This window comes from Aptenodytes patagonicus, chromosome 4, assembly GCF_965638725.1.
Source record: "Aptenodytes patagonicus chromosome 4, bAptPat1.pri.cur, whole genome shotgun sequence".
In the NCBI taxonomy this organism is placed as follows: Eukaryota; Metazoa; Chordata; class Aves; order Sphenisciformes; family Spheniscidae; genus Aptenodytes; species Aptenodytes patagonicus.
Window position 1 is genome coordinate 26,509,056 of NC_134952.1, and position 12,577 is coordinate 26,521,632.

General features: G+C 37.0%; 1 protein-coding gene across 1 annotated transcript in view; it reads left to right on the top strand.

Annotated features, from left to right (window-relative positions):
- The window catches only part of WDR19 (WD repeat domain 19), a 50,980-nt gene that overhangs the window by 22,772 nt on the left and 15,631 nt on the right, over positions 1 to 12,577 (top strand). Inside the window, exons 19-29 of the mRNA XM_076336106.1 lie at positions 127 to 237; positions 513 to 622; positions 1,716 to 1,773; positions 2,704 to 2,850; positions 2,962 to 3,044; positions 4,547 to 4,630; positions 5,713 to 5,859; positions 6,291 to 6,415; positions 7,812 to 7,924; positions 8,813 to 8,881; positions 11,452 to 11,529. Coding sequence (XP_076192221.1) covers positions 127 to 237; positions 513 to 622; positions 1,716 to 1,773; positions 2,704 to 2,850; positions 2,962 to 3,044; positions 4,547 to 4,630; positions 5,713 to 5,859; positions 6,291 to 6,415; positions 7,812 to 7,924; positions 8,813 to 8,881; positions 11,452 to 11,529 — 1,125 coding nt within the window. The remainder of the gene's footprint in view (positions 1 to 126; positions 238 to 512; positions 623 to 1,715; positions 1,774 to 2,703; positions 2,851 to 2,961; positions 3,045 to 4,546; positions 4,631 to 5,712; positions 5,860 to 6,290; positions 6,416 to 7,811; positions 7,925 to 8,812; positions 8,882 to 11,451; positions 11,530 to 12,577) is intronic.

Sequence of the window (12,577 nt, forward strand, 5' to 3'; positions counted from 1 at the left end):
GAATCCGATACACATGGTTGTAAAATGTAAGGATATTTTGTTTTACTGTGCTTACTAGATTCTGTTACTTATAACAATATTTTTTTTCTTTTGGACTACTTTTGCACCTATTATATCTTTTTACAGGGAATAGAAGACCACAACCTTTTAGCAGGACATCTTGCCATGTTTACTAGTGATTTTAATCTGGCTCAAGATTTATATCTGGCATCCTCCTGTCCTATTGCTGCACTTGAGGTATTCATTTAAGATGTGTAAATTTTTTTCTGCTGTTTTCATCTCCACCTTAATGTTGGAATATTTTACCTTCTGATAATTCTGCCCTTTTATGGTTTTGTTCTTGCCATTGTGTGACTGTCAGACATTCTTTTAGGATGAATGTCTCTCTCTCAAATTGTCTGAATCTTTCTAGAATACTAGCTCTATATTTGTATTTAGAATAATATAAAGTTCATATTAGAATTCAGAATTTGATACTTGCATCAGAAAATGTTACTGTTCTTTGTTAATAGATGCGAAAAGACTTGCAACACTGGGACAGTGCACTTCAGCTGGCTAAGCGTTTGGCCCCAGACCAAATCCCTTTCATATCAAAGGAATATGCAATGCAGCTTGAATTCACGTAAGTTGTCCTGTAAAGTTGCAGTATAAGAAAATTAAACGAATACTCATGCTCACTAGAAGAATATAGAATTGAGATACTTCAGCTGACTGTGTTGCTGAGAGAGGATTCTGTGAAGTCTTGCAGCTACAGTACGAGGAAGAGTAGTTCTGTAAGGAATTGAGAGATAGAGACATATCTTAGCAAATAATAGTTACTTTTGATTAATTTCAGTATATCTGGGTTCTTTGCAACTGGTAGGTCCACTAATAATATCATCTACTAAATAAATACTTTGTTGCAGGCAAGTGCTTGGAAAATAGAGAAAGTTCACACTATTTAACACTTCTTAACTGGACAAAAGCCTTGCCTTTTGCCTGGCTTTCCTTAAATACCTAGTAGCCTTCATTTTCTTACATATTTTAGGTAGAGGAGTGTCATATTTCAAGGCTGCCAGTTCCTGAAAGAGAGAAGGTATTAACCATTTGCCGTGATTTTAAAATCTGTTTTATAGCTAATTCTTCCCAGATGAAACCTGGTCTGTTCAATGTCTAAACCAAGAGGAAAAACTCTTATCTATTAATAGAGTTTTTAGACAACTCCTTCCCCCGACAGTGCCCCTGGCACTGGGAGAAGACACTTGTTGGTCACAGAAAGGAAGGAACGGAGGCAGTTGAAGCAATGCAACCATCTGTAACTTGAGTTCTGACTGTACTTAAGGAAAAAAAATTGCCTTCATTTTTATGTTGCGAAAATTCTAAATAATTTTAGAAGGTTAGTTTAACTTATCTTCCAGAAAAATGTGGAACTAGAGATGAGATTATTGAGGTGTATTTTGCAGATAGATTTTTTGCCTGTCTTTCAAGGGAGGTTTATTGGCCTCAGTGTAAAGGAATTGAGAGATCAACTGCCTTTTTGACTAATAGCTTGATGAAGTGCATGGGAAGTGCCATGACATACTGTGTACCTGTCTATCTTTCGCATACTTCACATCCTTGTATGGAGTCGTTATGTCTAAAGCAAGACCAGATACATGCATAATCTGTGTGGTAGGAAGGTAACCATCTCTTCCTATTAAAAATACTCTTCCATATAACTGCCGATTTTCTTTTAGGGGTGATTATATTAATGCTCTGGCACATTATGAGAAGGGAATCACTGGAAACAATAAGGTAATTCCTTTTTACTAATGATAGCATTTGTACTATCATACTACACATTAAGTTGTCATGTTTCAGACTCATTTGAATTCAGATATTTTTTTATTCAGCTCTAAATCTATATGACTTGCTTTTGGGATAGTAGTCTTTGTATTTCTCTTATTTTTAATGTACAGAATGATGCTTTCTCTAGGTATAAAGCAGCACTGTCGTATTAACATGGCATAACTAGACTTAGGTTTTTATAATTTGAGCAGTTTCATAATAGATGTGCAAATGTCAGAGAAAATATTGCTAGAATTTTCATTTGTAGAACAAAAGTCCTAATTATTCATTCTATTCTTCTTTACTGAATTGTTACCTATATAAAGACAAGCAAGGATTGCGTTAGAAAATAAACATCATATTCAGTAGAACCTCCCTTGTTCTGGCATTATTTCCCCTAATATTTGCAAAATGTCTATTATGAAGCAGCTTAAATTATAATAGGGGAACATAATAGGGGAAATAGCAATCTTTCCTGAATTCAAGCCATTTGGCTTTATGAAACATCAGTGGCCTCACCACCTTTAAAAAAAAAAAAAAAAAGGAAATATCCTGCTTGTAGTTTCTCTCCTTCTCTACTGTTGGTTTTGGAGGAAAGAGGAGATTAGTACTGAGCTGTCTGTAAAACAGATTCTTCTCCTGTATGCTTGGTCTGGACAGATCTTTAAGTAAAATGTAAAAATTAAAGTCAAAGCTTAAGAAGAAAACTAAGCTGAGTTCTTCTAAATAAGTGACAGCTGCAGCTAGGCAAGGATTTTGAGACAAAAATTGATTTAACTAATTGATTTAACCATGTAATGTTTTGTTAATTTGTTTCAGTGCTTGGTTACTGTGGCTTTTGTGACCTGATATTTCTGATGTATAATGTATAGTTACTGCTTTTTATTTGATTGCCAGTACCAGGAACATGATGAAGCTTGCCTTGCTGGAGTGGCTCAAATGTCCATTCGAATGGGAGATATCCGTCGAGGGGTAAATCAGGCCATTAAACATCCCAGTAGGTTACTAAAAAGAGACTGTGGAGCTATTCTGGAGAGTATGAAGGTACTCAAAAAAGTTAATAAAGCTAAGGCTGAATATGTGAATTCATTAAGCTATTTATTTATTTGTAATCTTAATTTAGAAATTATATTTTAATTATTTCCAATATTGCAGCAATTTTCAGAAGCTGCTCAGCTGTATGAAAAGGGACAATATTATGACAAGGCAGCATCTGTATACATCCGGTGTAAAAACTGGTAAGTACAGGTTTCAGGGAAGTGTGGTATTTCAGAGGACTTGCTGTGGTGCTCTTTGGAAAGGAATGATTCTCTGAAGAGCACAAATGTCTCATTAATTATGTTTCATTGATTTTATTGTTCCCTCCCTCAACCTTAAACAAGAACAGTGTTCTCTCAGAAGCTTATGTTCTTTTAAATATAGTCTTACTGTAAATGGGAGATAGTCTTCCTTTTTTCTTTTTTTTTTGTTATGTTTAAAGTTACCTGCAGTTTTGAGTCTTTTGTGTGTGTGTGTGCACGCACACACTGAATTTAGTAATTTTATTCCTGTAGTTACTGTTTCATTCATTAAATTCCTTCAGTTATAAAATACATAGCTGAGACTGAATATTCAGACAGTTGGAAATTATTCTAAGTTGTTGGTTCAAGTGGAGTCTGTATCATGAGTAGTCAAAATCGTTGGCATTATGTTCAATACCTTTTTAATTTTTTTTAAGTGAATTTGATTACTGTCAGGTTTCCAGTGGAAAAGTACAATTTACTGAGAGATTTAAGGGCTTAATTCTTGCCTGATTACATTTTATGGACTTCTAATATTAAGAACTGATTGCAGCAGAGATCAGAAAGACCCCTCCTCTTTCATATGAGTGCTCTAAAAATTCGGTTGGAATATTATGTTCACGTACTAAGGAAAAGTTTGTTCCATCATAGAAGTGTCAGTGGCATCAGAACGGACCAAGAGAACACTTTGTTAAGTAGGGTAGCTTGCATATAATGATAGCCTTGATTTGGAAAGTGGGAGGTACGAGCTTTGTTTACTCTAGCAGAAGGAGGTTCAGTTTGGGGAGTGCTCTGTCTTTTAGGGAGAGAGGTGAGATTTAAGGTCAGCCTTTCTTCAGTCTCTCATATCCTTTGTCTTGAAAGGCCCACTGCTTAGTTTGCTGGCTCTTATAGATCATATCACTGTGTGCAACTCCTGAAGCTAGATTTATGGAAGGACTGACATAGTTCTGTGTTCCTCCACACTCTACTGTTATGGATGTTGTCACTCAGAGAATCTGGTTCTAATTGCCTAGAGTCCTCTGTACAACCTACGGCCTTAAGCACTCTATTGTGGGAGTAATCACAACTGCACCTGTACTGGTGGTCTTTTGTACTCTTGCACGTTCTTTCAGGTTACAGTTTTAATACTGTGCTGCTTCTGTAGATTAATTAGAGAATACCAGAGGTAAAAATTGTTGGTCTGGCACTTCTTATGCTTGTACATCTCAAACTTAAAAAAGAGAAGATACTGTTCTTCTTTAAGCCTGTATGTTCATGAAACAGTCTATAATTTCCAGTTCTTACATCTATAAAGTGCAGCTTTTTGAAAATATTGAAGTGCCTTCAAAGCTTATACACTATGTTTGATTGCTTCTTTTTTAGCCTCCTTTTCAGTGTTGATATAAACGTGCCTGTTTTACTGGAGAAAATTTGAAACCAGATATATTTATTAAATAACGATTATCTTGTCTTTCTAGGGCAAAGGTTGGTGAACTTCTTTCTCATGTTTCATCTCCAAAGATTCACCTACAATATGCAAAGGCTAAAGAAGCAGATGGCAGGTGCGTTTGAATGCTTACCTTTTTTTATAAAACATGTTGTTATTATTGTTGTTGTTGTTTTGTTATTATACATTACTCTTTTTGTAAAATAAATTAAAAGGCAGACTTTAAATTTTGCGTAAAATAGCCTTGGGAAAATGGATTCTGAAATATGTAAACTTAAGGTGTTGTGTAAAGATTTTAAACATAATCTAAGGACCTTCCACTAGTATCAAAGATGTGTTTCTAATTCATCGTTTTCCTGTCTAAGCATTAATATCTTTTTAACAAAGACCATTAAATGTTTTGAAGTACTGTACCCAGTGCAATATTCCACTTAGAGTATTTAAGTTCAGTTTGTTTCTAACGACTCCTTAGCTGTGATTTTTAAAGGTCATTCAAAGGGGCAATAATCATGAAAGCAAATTTTTCATTCTAGAACCAAATTACTGTTACATCTTAATGGCTGCACTTGCAAAACATTGAATAATGTGAAATTATTGGCTGAAATGAAAGCCCAAGATAGGTTATATTTAATCACAGAATGTAGTTTCTACTAGTCCTTACCTGTAAGTAAACGTGCTTCAGAATAATGATACTTTATAATACGAAGCAGCACCAAAGCTAAATGTTTGCATTGATGAGACTAGAAAATACTATTTGTGTCAATTGCATAGTGTGAGAATGAGAAATTTCTTGATCTTGTTTACAGAACAGAAAAGAAGTCTCATTTTTAAAATTGTACAACTAGTTATCATCTGTTTGTTTTTTATTGTTCTCTCACTCCCAAGTGATTTCATACAGAACTGATGGAACAGATGAACCACTTTTAAGATATACCAAAAGGGATGCTGGCAGAGTAGGTCGAAAATAGTATTGTGGTAGACATTTTTCTGTTGTCTCTGCCTTTCGTTTTCCCATGAGAAAATGAAATAGAGACAAAAAACCATAGTGATTGCAGAACAAGGCTATTATATGCAAACTGAAAGGAAGGTGTCACAGAGTAACCTCTCAGAAATAAAATACTGTATGTTTCTTTCACACCGTATTGTAAAGAGTTATTTCAAAGTTAGAAAAACTGATGTGGAACCATTATTTTGCAGGTACAAGGAAGCTGTGATAGCTTATGAGCAAGCAAAGCAATGGGACAGTGTAATTCGACTATATTTGGATCACCTTAATAATCCTGAAAAGGCTGTTAATATTGTGAGAGAAACACAGTCTCTTGATGGAGCAAAGATGGTGGCCAGGTAACAATCATATTATACAGGTTAAAAAAAAAGGGTGAAAGAGGCCATACCTATTGGAAGTTGGTGAGGCTTGCTAACATCTCAGACTGTGATTATGGGTACTTGGCCAGTGACTATATATTTCAGTTTATTGATTGAGTTCTCTAAAATTTGGACAGCTAAGCAGGTCCTGATTTTTTTTTTTCCTTTTTTTAACTTTCTGACTAAAATTATATTAACCTGAAGTAATAAGTTTAGAAAATAATAAAAGTTGCCATGCTGTATTATTTGTACTAAGTTTATTTTAGTAACCTATTTAAAATGATAGAGATATAAAATACATTAGAAATGTATCATATTTGTATGCCACAAAATATACTATATTCCTAAAACATTTGTTGTATTCATTATGCTAATTAGTACTAAGGTATTAATTTGTTCATTCTGATTAGATTCTTTCTGCAGCTTGGTGACTATGGTTCTGCCATCCAGTTCCTGGTCATGTCCAAGTGCAATAATGAAGCTTTCACATTAGCTCAACAACACAACAAGATGGAGATTTATGCTGATATCATCAGTGAGTATTCCAGGTTAATAGTTTGCTTGCGATGTGTTTTGCTGTTCTTTTAATTGGTTTAGACCAATTTGAAATCGTAAGACAAGGGTGTAAAGTTTTGTTTCCCAGCCTTTTCCATTTCCAGTCACCATGGAGAGATTTGGCAATCTGTGTCTAATTCAGGCCTACAAGCTAGGCTTTGCTTTCAGCTTAGTTCTCTCCCTTGGTCTTCAAGGTTGTTTTCAAATCTTGGCTGTGCTAGAGCTTTTTCTGTTTATCCGTAGAGATAAAGCATTTGTCTAGACTATTTTCTTGTGTCCGTTGAGGAATCCCTTTCTTTGACCTTGATATATGTAGTACTGCTTTTCCAAAACTGAGAATTTTACTGGTACAGTTCTTGACTTTTATCCCCTCTTTTCCTTTTCTCATGGTTCCAGCTCTTTTCTTACGTGTGTGTGTCACTTGTCTTTTCTTTTTTTCCCTTTAAGGCCCTTCGTGGCCTCCTCTTGTCTCAGTAAGAGTCAAAAAGGAGACCTTACTGAGAAGCTGACTTTTACCTCAGGCCAACAAGTCAGTCAGTGGCCAGCTTGTCAGTTTGCAATAAATTTTATTTTTTTCACCTGTATCAGGCACCATTCTTTGCAGAAACAGTTCCACATACATATCTACTAAATTATCTCATATTTTCAATTAATTTCTTCCTTTAAAAAATGTATTCTTGTTATGAAGGTTATAAAAACTTGGCAACAGCTAGCTTGGTGGTGTACTATTGCAGCTGCTTGTCAAGGTGGCCATTATTGTTCTACTGTTCCTTATGCTTTCTTCCTTCTCTCCTATCCAAAATACGATGTCTCAAATTGTAATCTAAATGGGTGGAAAAAGGGTTTAAAACTAACTTTGGAGTAGTGGCTGTCTTTGTTTTAGATGTGTACAGTAAAATGGAGTCTTGGTTAGAAGACTAAGTAGTATTCCCTGCTACCACATGGTTACATTGGTCCTGATAGTCTTGCTCTGTGCAATAGAGATATACTCGTATATTCTTAAACTGTGAAAATAATTTAGGTGATAATCTATAATCACTTTCTCTGTTTTATTGTTGCCAAGACATAATGGAAAAATTCATTAGTACGTCATAGTTAGGCCATTTGATTATGTCTGTTAAAAAAACAGAAATCCCATTATGGTGTAAAACCTATGGAAACAGTTATTTCACTGCATTATTAGCTCCTAACGTCTGACATTTAGTCGGATTAAATAGGAAAAAAACGTATAAAACATAACTTGAGTCTAGCTGGCTTTGGTTTTCTTTGAATGTCAGTAGAAAAAAAAAACATAGAATAGGAATTTGTTCCTTCAGTAGGGCCTTTATCTTACTTAATAAGAATACTCTACTATCATTGCTATCTATCTGTTGCAGGTTCTGAAAGTACTACCAATGAAGATTATCAGAGCATCGCACTCTATTTTGAAGGAGAAAAGAAACATTTTCAGGCGGGAAAATTTTTCTTGCTGTGTGGTCAATATGGACGGGTCAGTACTTAAAGGATAAAACAGTGATAGTTAAATGTTCATAGAAACTGTTCAAAATACAGTACTTCAAAATCAGGGAAGTTCATAGTAAGCTTTAGCTGCCTTAACTGATGGCATACTGATATTTTTAAAAAGTGTAAAAAACATAAGTAAACTATATATATTCACAGTTATCTACGTTGTATTCTGTATACACTGCCATGCACATAACTTTTTCATAGCAATAGAGGCTCCAGGTGGATCAATGATATACTATTCTCAATGAATCTCTAAATGTCATGAACATAGAAGTAGAATTTATTTATATTTTATTAGCTTGACCAATGAAGACTTGGTTGCTGACTGATTAATTCATTTAATACTGTGGCATGCCCTAACTTAAAGCTTTTTTTTAAAAAAGGAAATATGTTAATTGCAGTATGTTGATTGACACACTTCCTTTTGATCAGATACAAATCAGTGAACTTACACTTATTAAATGTTTGACTTTTGCATACTGAACACATACAAAAAAGATATTACTGATTTTTTGCAAATTACAGCCATTGTAGGTGACCACTCCTTCAACTGGAGCATAGGGAGGGTCCTATGGCATATTAATCATTACTTTCTTCTCACCATATTGCTGTGAACATCTTTCACAGTTAGATAAAGGTATACACCAGAATTTGGCAAAGACTCAACTTTTCCTTCTTGCAGGAGTATCTGTAAGAGCAGCTGCTACCTCTGTAGTGTATGTGGTTATCCTTATGGCTGTAAAATACAGTCAAGATAAGAATTCAGTGTGCCACTTATCTGTCAAAATGCAGAGAGAAATAACTTGAAAAAAATTAGGAAAATGTTAATTTCATGTGTCTCAGTTTTAACTTTTCTTCTTTATCATTCTAGGCATTAAAGCACTTTATGAAAAGTCCAAGCACAGAAGATAACTTGGCTATAGAAATGGCAATCGAAACAGTAAGCAACTTTGATAAAACAAAAAATTCACATCTTTTCAAGAAGTTTACCTTCAGTATTGTGACCTTTTCCTAGCATCAGCGAGTGTGTTTGGACAGATTACAAATAGAAGGAAAACTCTATCAGTAAAGGTGATATCTAAACATTAAAAACGTAGAATAAGTTAATACTGACACCAGAGGAAAATGTGTTTTCAATCTTCAAAGGAGGGTTTATGAATTCATTCAGATTTTTGTGGTTGTGTGTCAGAGACACCCGAGTTTGGAATTTCCCTTCTCAGCAATATCCATACACGATTTTTCAGTTTTGCTGATTTTTGCAGTCTGCACACTGTGGTTAGAGAGGTCAATATGCCTCCATTCTCGCTCTGTGTGACAGAGTCACAGAATGGTTGAGATTGGAAGGAACTTCTGAAGGTCATCTGGTCCAACCCCCCTGCTCAAGGAGGGCCACCTAGAGCCGGTTGTCCAGGACCATGTCCAGACGGCTTTTGAATATCTCCAAGGAGGGAGACTCCACAACCTCCCTGGGCAGCCTGTGCCGGTGTTTGGTCACCCTCACAGTGAAAAAGTGTTTCATGATGTTCAGATGGAACCTCCTGTGTTTCAGCTGGTGCCCATTGCCTCTGGTCCTGTCACTGGGCACCACTAAAGAGAGCTTGGCTCCTTCCTCTTTGCACCCTCCCTTCAAGTATTTATATAATTGACAAGATCCCCCCCAAGCCTTCTCTTCTCCAGTCTCAACAGTCCCAGCTCTCTCAGCCTTCTCTCATGAGGGGCTCCAGGCCCTTCATCATCTCAGTGGCCCTTTGCTGGACTCTCTCCAGTATGTCCTTCTTTCTTGTACTGACAAGCCCAGAACTGGACACAGTACTCCAGGTGTGGCCTCACCAGTGCTGAGTAGAGGGGAAGGATCACCTGCCTCAACTTGCTGGCAACACTCCTCCTAATGCACCCCAGGATACCATTATCCTTCTTTGCTGCAAGGGCAGGCTGGTGGCTCATGTTCAACTTGGCGACCCCCAGGTCCTTTTCTGCAAAGCTGCTTTCCAGCTGGGTGGCCCACAGCATATACTGGCCCATGGGGTTGTTCCTCCCCGGGTGCAGGATTATGCACTTCCCTTTGTTGAACTTCATGAGGTTCCTGTCAGCCCATTTCTCCAGCCTGTCAAGGACACTCGGATGGCAGCACAGCCCTCTCATGTATCAGCCATTCCTCCCAGTTTTGTATCATCAGCAAGCTTGCTAAGGGTGCACTCTGCCCCATCATCCAGATCAGATTGGACCCAGTATTGACCCCTGGGGTACACTGCTAGTTACTGGCCTTCAACTAGACTTCGTATTATTGATCACAACCCTCTGGGCCTGGCCATTCAGCCAGTTTTCAGTGCACCTCACTGTCTGCGCATCCAGCCCATACTTCATGAGCTTCTCTATGAGGATATTGTGGGAAACGGTGTCAGAAGCCTTTCTGAAATCAAGGTAGACAATATCCACTGCTCACTGCTCTCGGCTTCCACTATCAGACAGAAGACCAGTTGCAGCATCAGTCTTATTAACACCTTTTGGTTTTCATCCTTATTATCTCTAAAAATCTCTTTTCCATCCCTAAAAAAGGAAGAAATTTGGGATGAAGCAATCTTGGCTTAGTTAATTTGCTCATGATCTCCAAAATTATGTAGTCATCAAGTCTCCAGCTCATGCTGCACCTCAGTACGTGTGAACCATCTCTGTTTCTTGAGATTCCCTTCTAGACAATATATGCTGGAAACCTGCCTAAGCAGGCCCATTGCCAGCTTCCATCTAAGCATCCACTGCGACTTTCACTTTCCATCATCCAAACCATGCTCAGACTGCCTCTGTTCCCTTGAAGAACCCACAGCTTTGAAAATCTTGTTAGGTATCACGAGTTTTTTCAGACTCTTAAACAGTAGACCTGACTCTGCCTAGAGCTAGCACAACCACTCTTGAGGCCTTTCATCTCACAGAGCTGTTGGCAAGGCTTTTAAGACTGAAGTTTGAGGTGTCTAATGCTTTCCTCTGGATCCAGATGTTTCAGCCCAAATGAATAAACCAAAGGCTATGAAACAGCCCAAAGGCTATTGCTGCAGTTGTACCATACGTATCCTTGTGGAATCTCAACATCTCAGCCGTATTTTTGAGACTGTCTCTTCAACCGGCCAGATAGTGCTGGCTCTATCCTAGTAACCAGCACTGAATATTCCTCTGAGACACAAATTGTGCTGGGTTGATTGACATAGCTTTGTGACAGCAGGCTTCAGCTCATGGTCCCTAGATTCAGACGCCTTCCCAACACTGAAGCAGAGGAACAGTTCATGCTGGTAGAGACCTATTTAGTTATAATCCCCTCACATAACACATTAGAAAATAAATATGAACTGCTGTGTGTCAAAGCTGATGAACCAAGTAGTCATCTGGTTTGAACACACAGAACTAAAAAAAATTGTTTTAAATCTATCTAGTTTCAGTATTTTTATGGAAAGCCTCCTTATGAGTAAGTATTTTTCCTTTCTCTTTCACATTATAATTTCTTCTGTCTTTATTTAATAGGTGGGACGGGCAAAAGATGAAGCCCTAACAAATCAGCTGATAGACTATCTTATGGGAGAGAGTGATGGCATGCCCAAGGTATTGTGTTTTTATCACTGCTGTTGTGTCACGTTTCCGTGCTGCAAGATCTTTTGAGCTTATTTTGTCCTAAAATTTTTGTAGACACAGATTGTGTTTTAGCTTGGTTTCATTACTTACATGATCACTCTGCGAGTCATTCACCCAGTAACTTCAGTTTTGGAAAGATAAGAAAGGAAGTAACTATCTTAGATATAATCATCTTTCTCCAAGCTTTATGAAAGCAGGTAGTTGGACAGAGGAGATTCAAATTAACGCTCATACTGACGGAAAGAGACAAGACTTAGCTGTTTGTTCATGCCAGTTAGCCAGCTGGCTGTTGCCTTTCCCAGATGGACGGTCAGCACGTATGTGTCTCAAGACTAGCTGCAGCACTGATCTCTTCTTGCAGTGTGGGGAGTTGGTCTAACTGTTGCAGTGGAAGAAAGTAAGGTAGTAAATAGGAGATGAAGGACAAAAACCCAAAGAAGATCAGGGTACATTAGTTCCTGTATTCACACATCAACTTAAGACATAAAAAGTTGTGGACAGATTTTCAAAATTACCCAACTCCTTGTTGATTTCTTAAGTGATTAATGACCATGTTCTCAAAAAGAACTTAGCCCAAAACAACTCTGTTTTAAAATGTGAAATGAAGGGAAAAATTTGGCACTGAGATCACTTGAAAATGTAACTGCTTCATGTGGATGCCCATATGAGAGTTAAACCTTGTTTTTAAAAAAATTCTCTTTCTTTTTTGTTTTCTTATTATGTAGAAGTATTTAGTTTAAAGTTTGAATTGATTATTCGTAGAGTCATAGGCTGTAGTTCCATAAACTAAAACACAGAGTTTCTATTCTGTGTTGGAGAATGCAATTACATATTTAATTTATGATAGACAATAAAAAAAACAGGAAGCACATTTGAAGATTTTTGGTGACAGACCTTCCTAACTTGGAAATTTTGATTAACAATAGGAGAATAAAACACGGTGGACACTGATTTTTACATTGTCACTCGTCATTGTCATAAAAAAATCTTTGGATCCTTAGACCCTTACATATTTTTA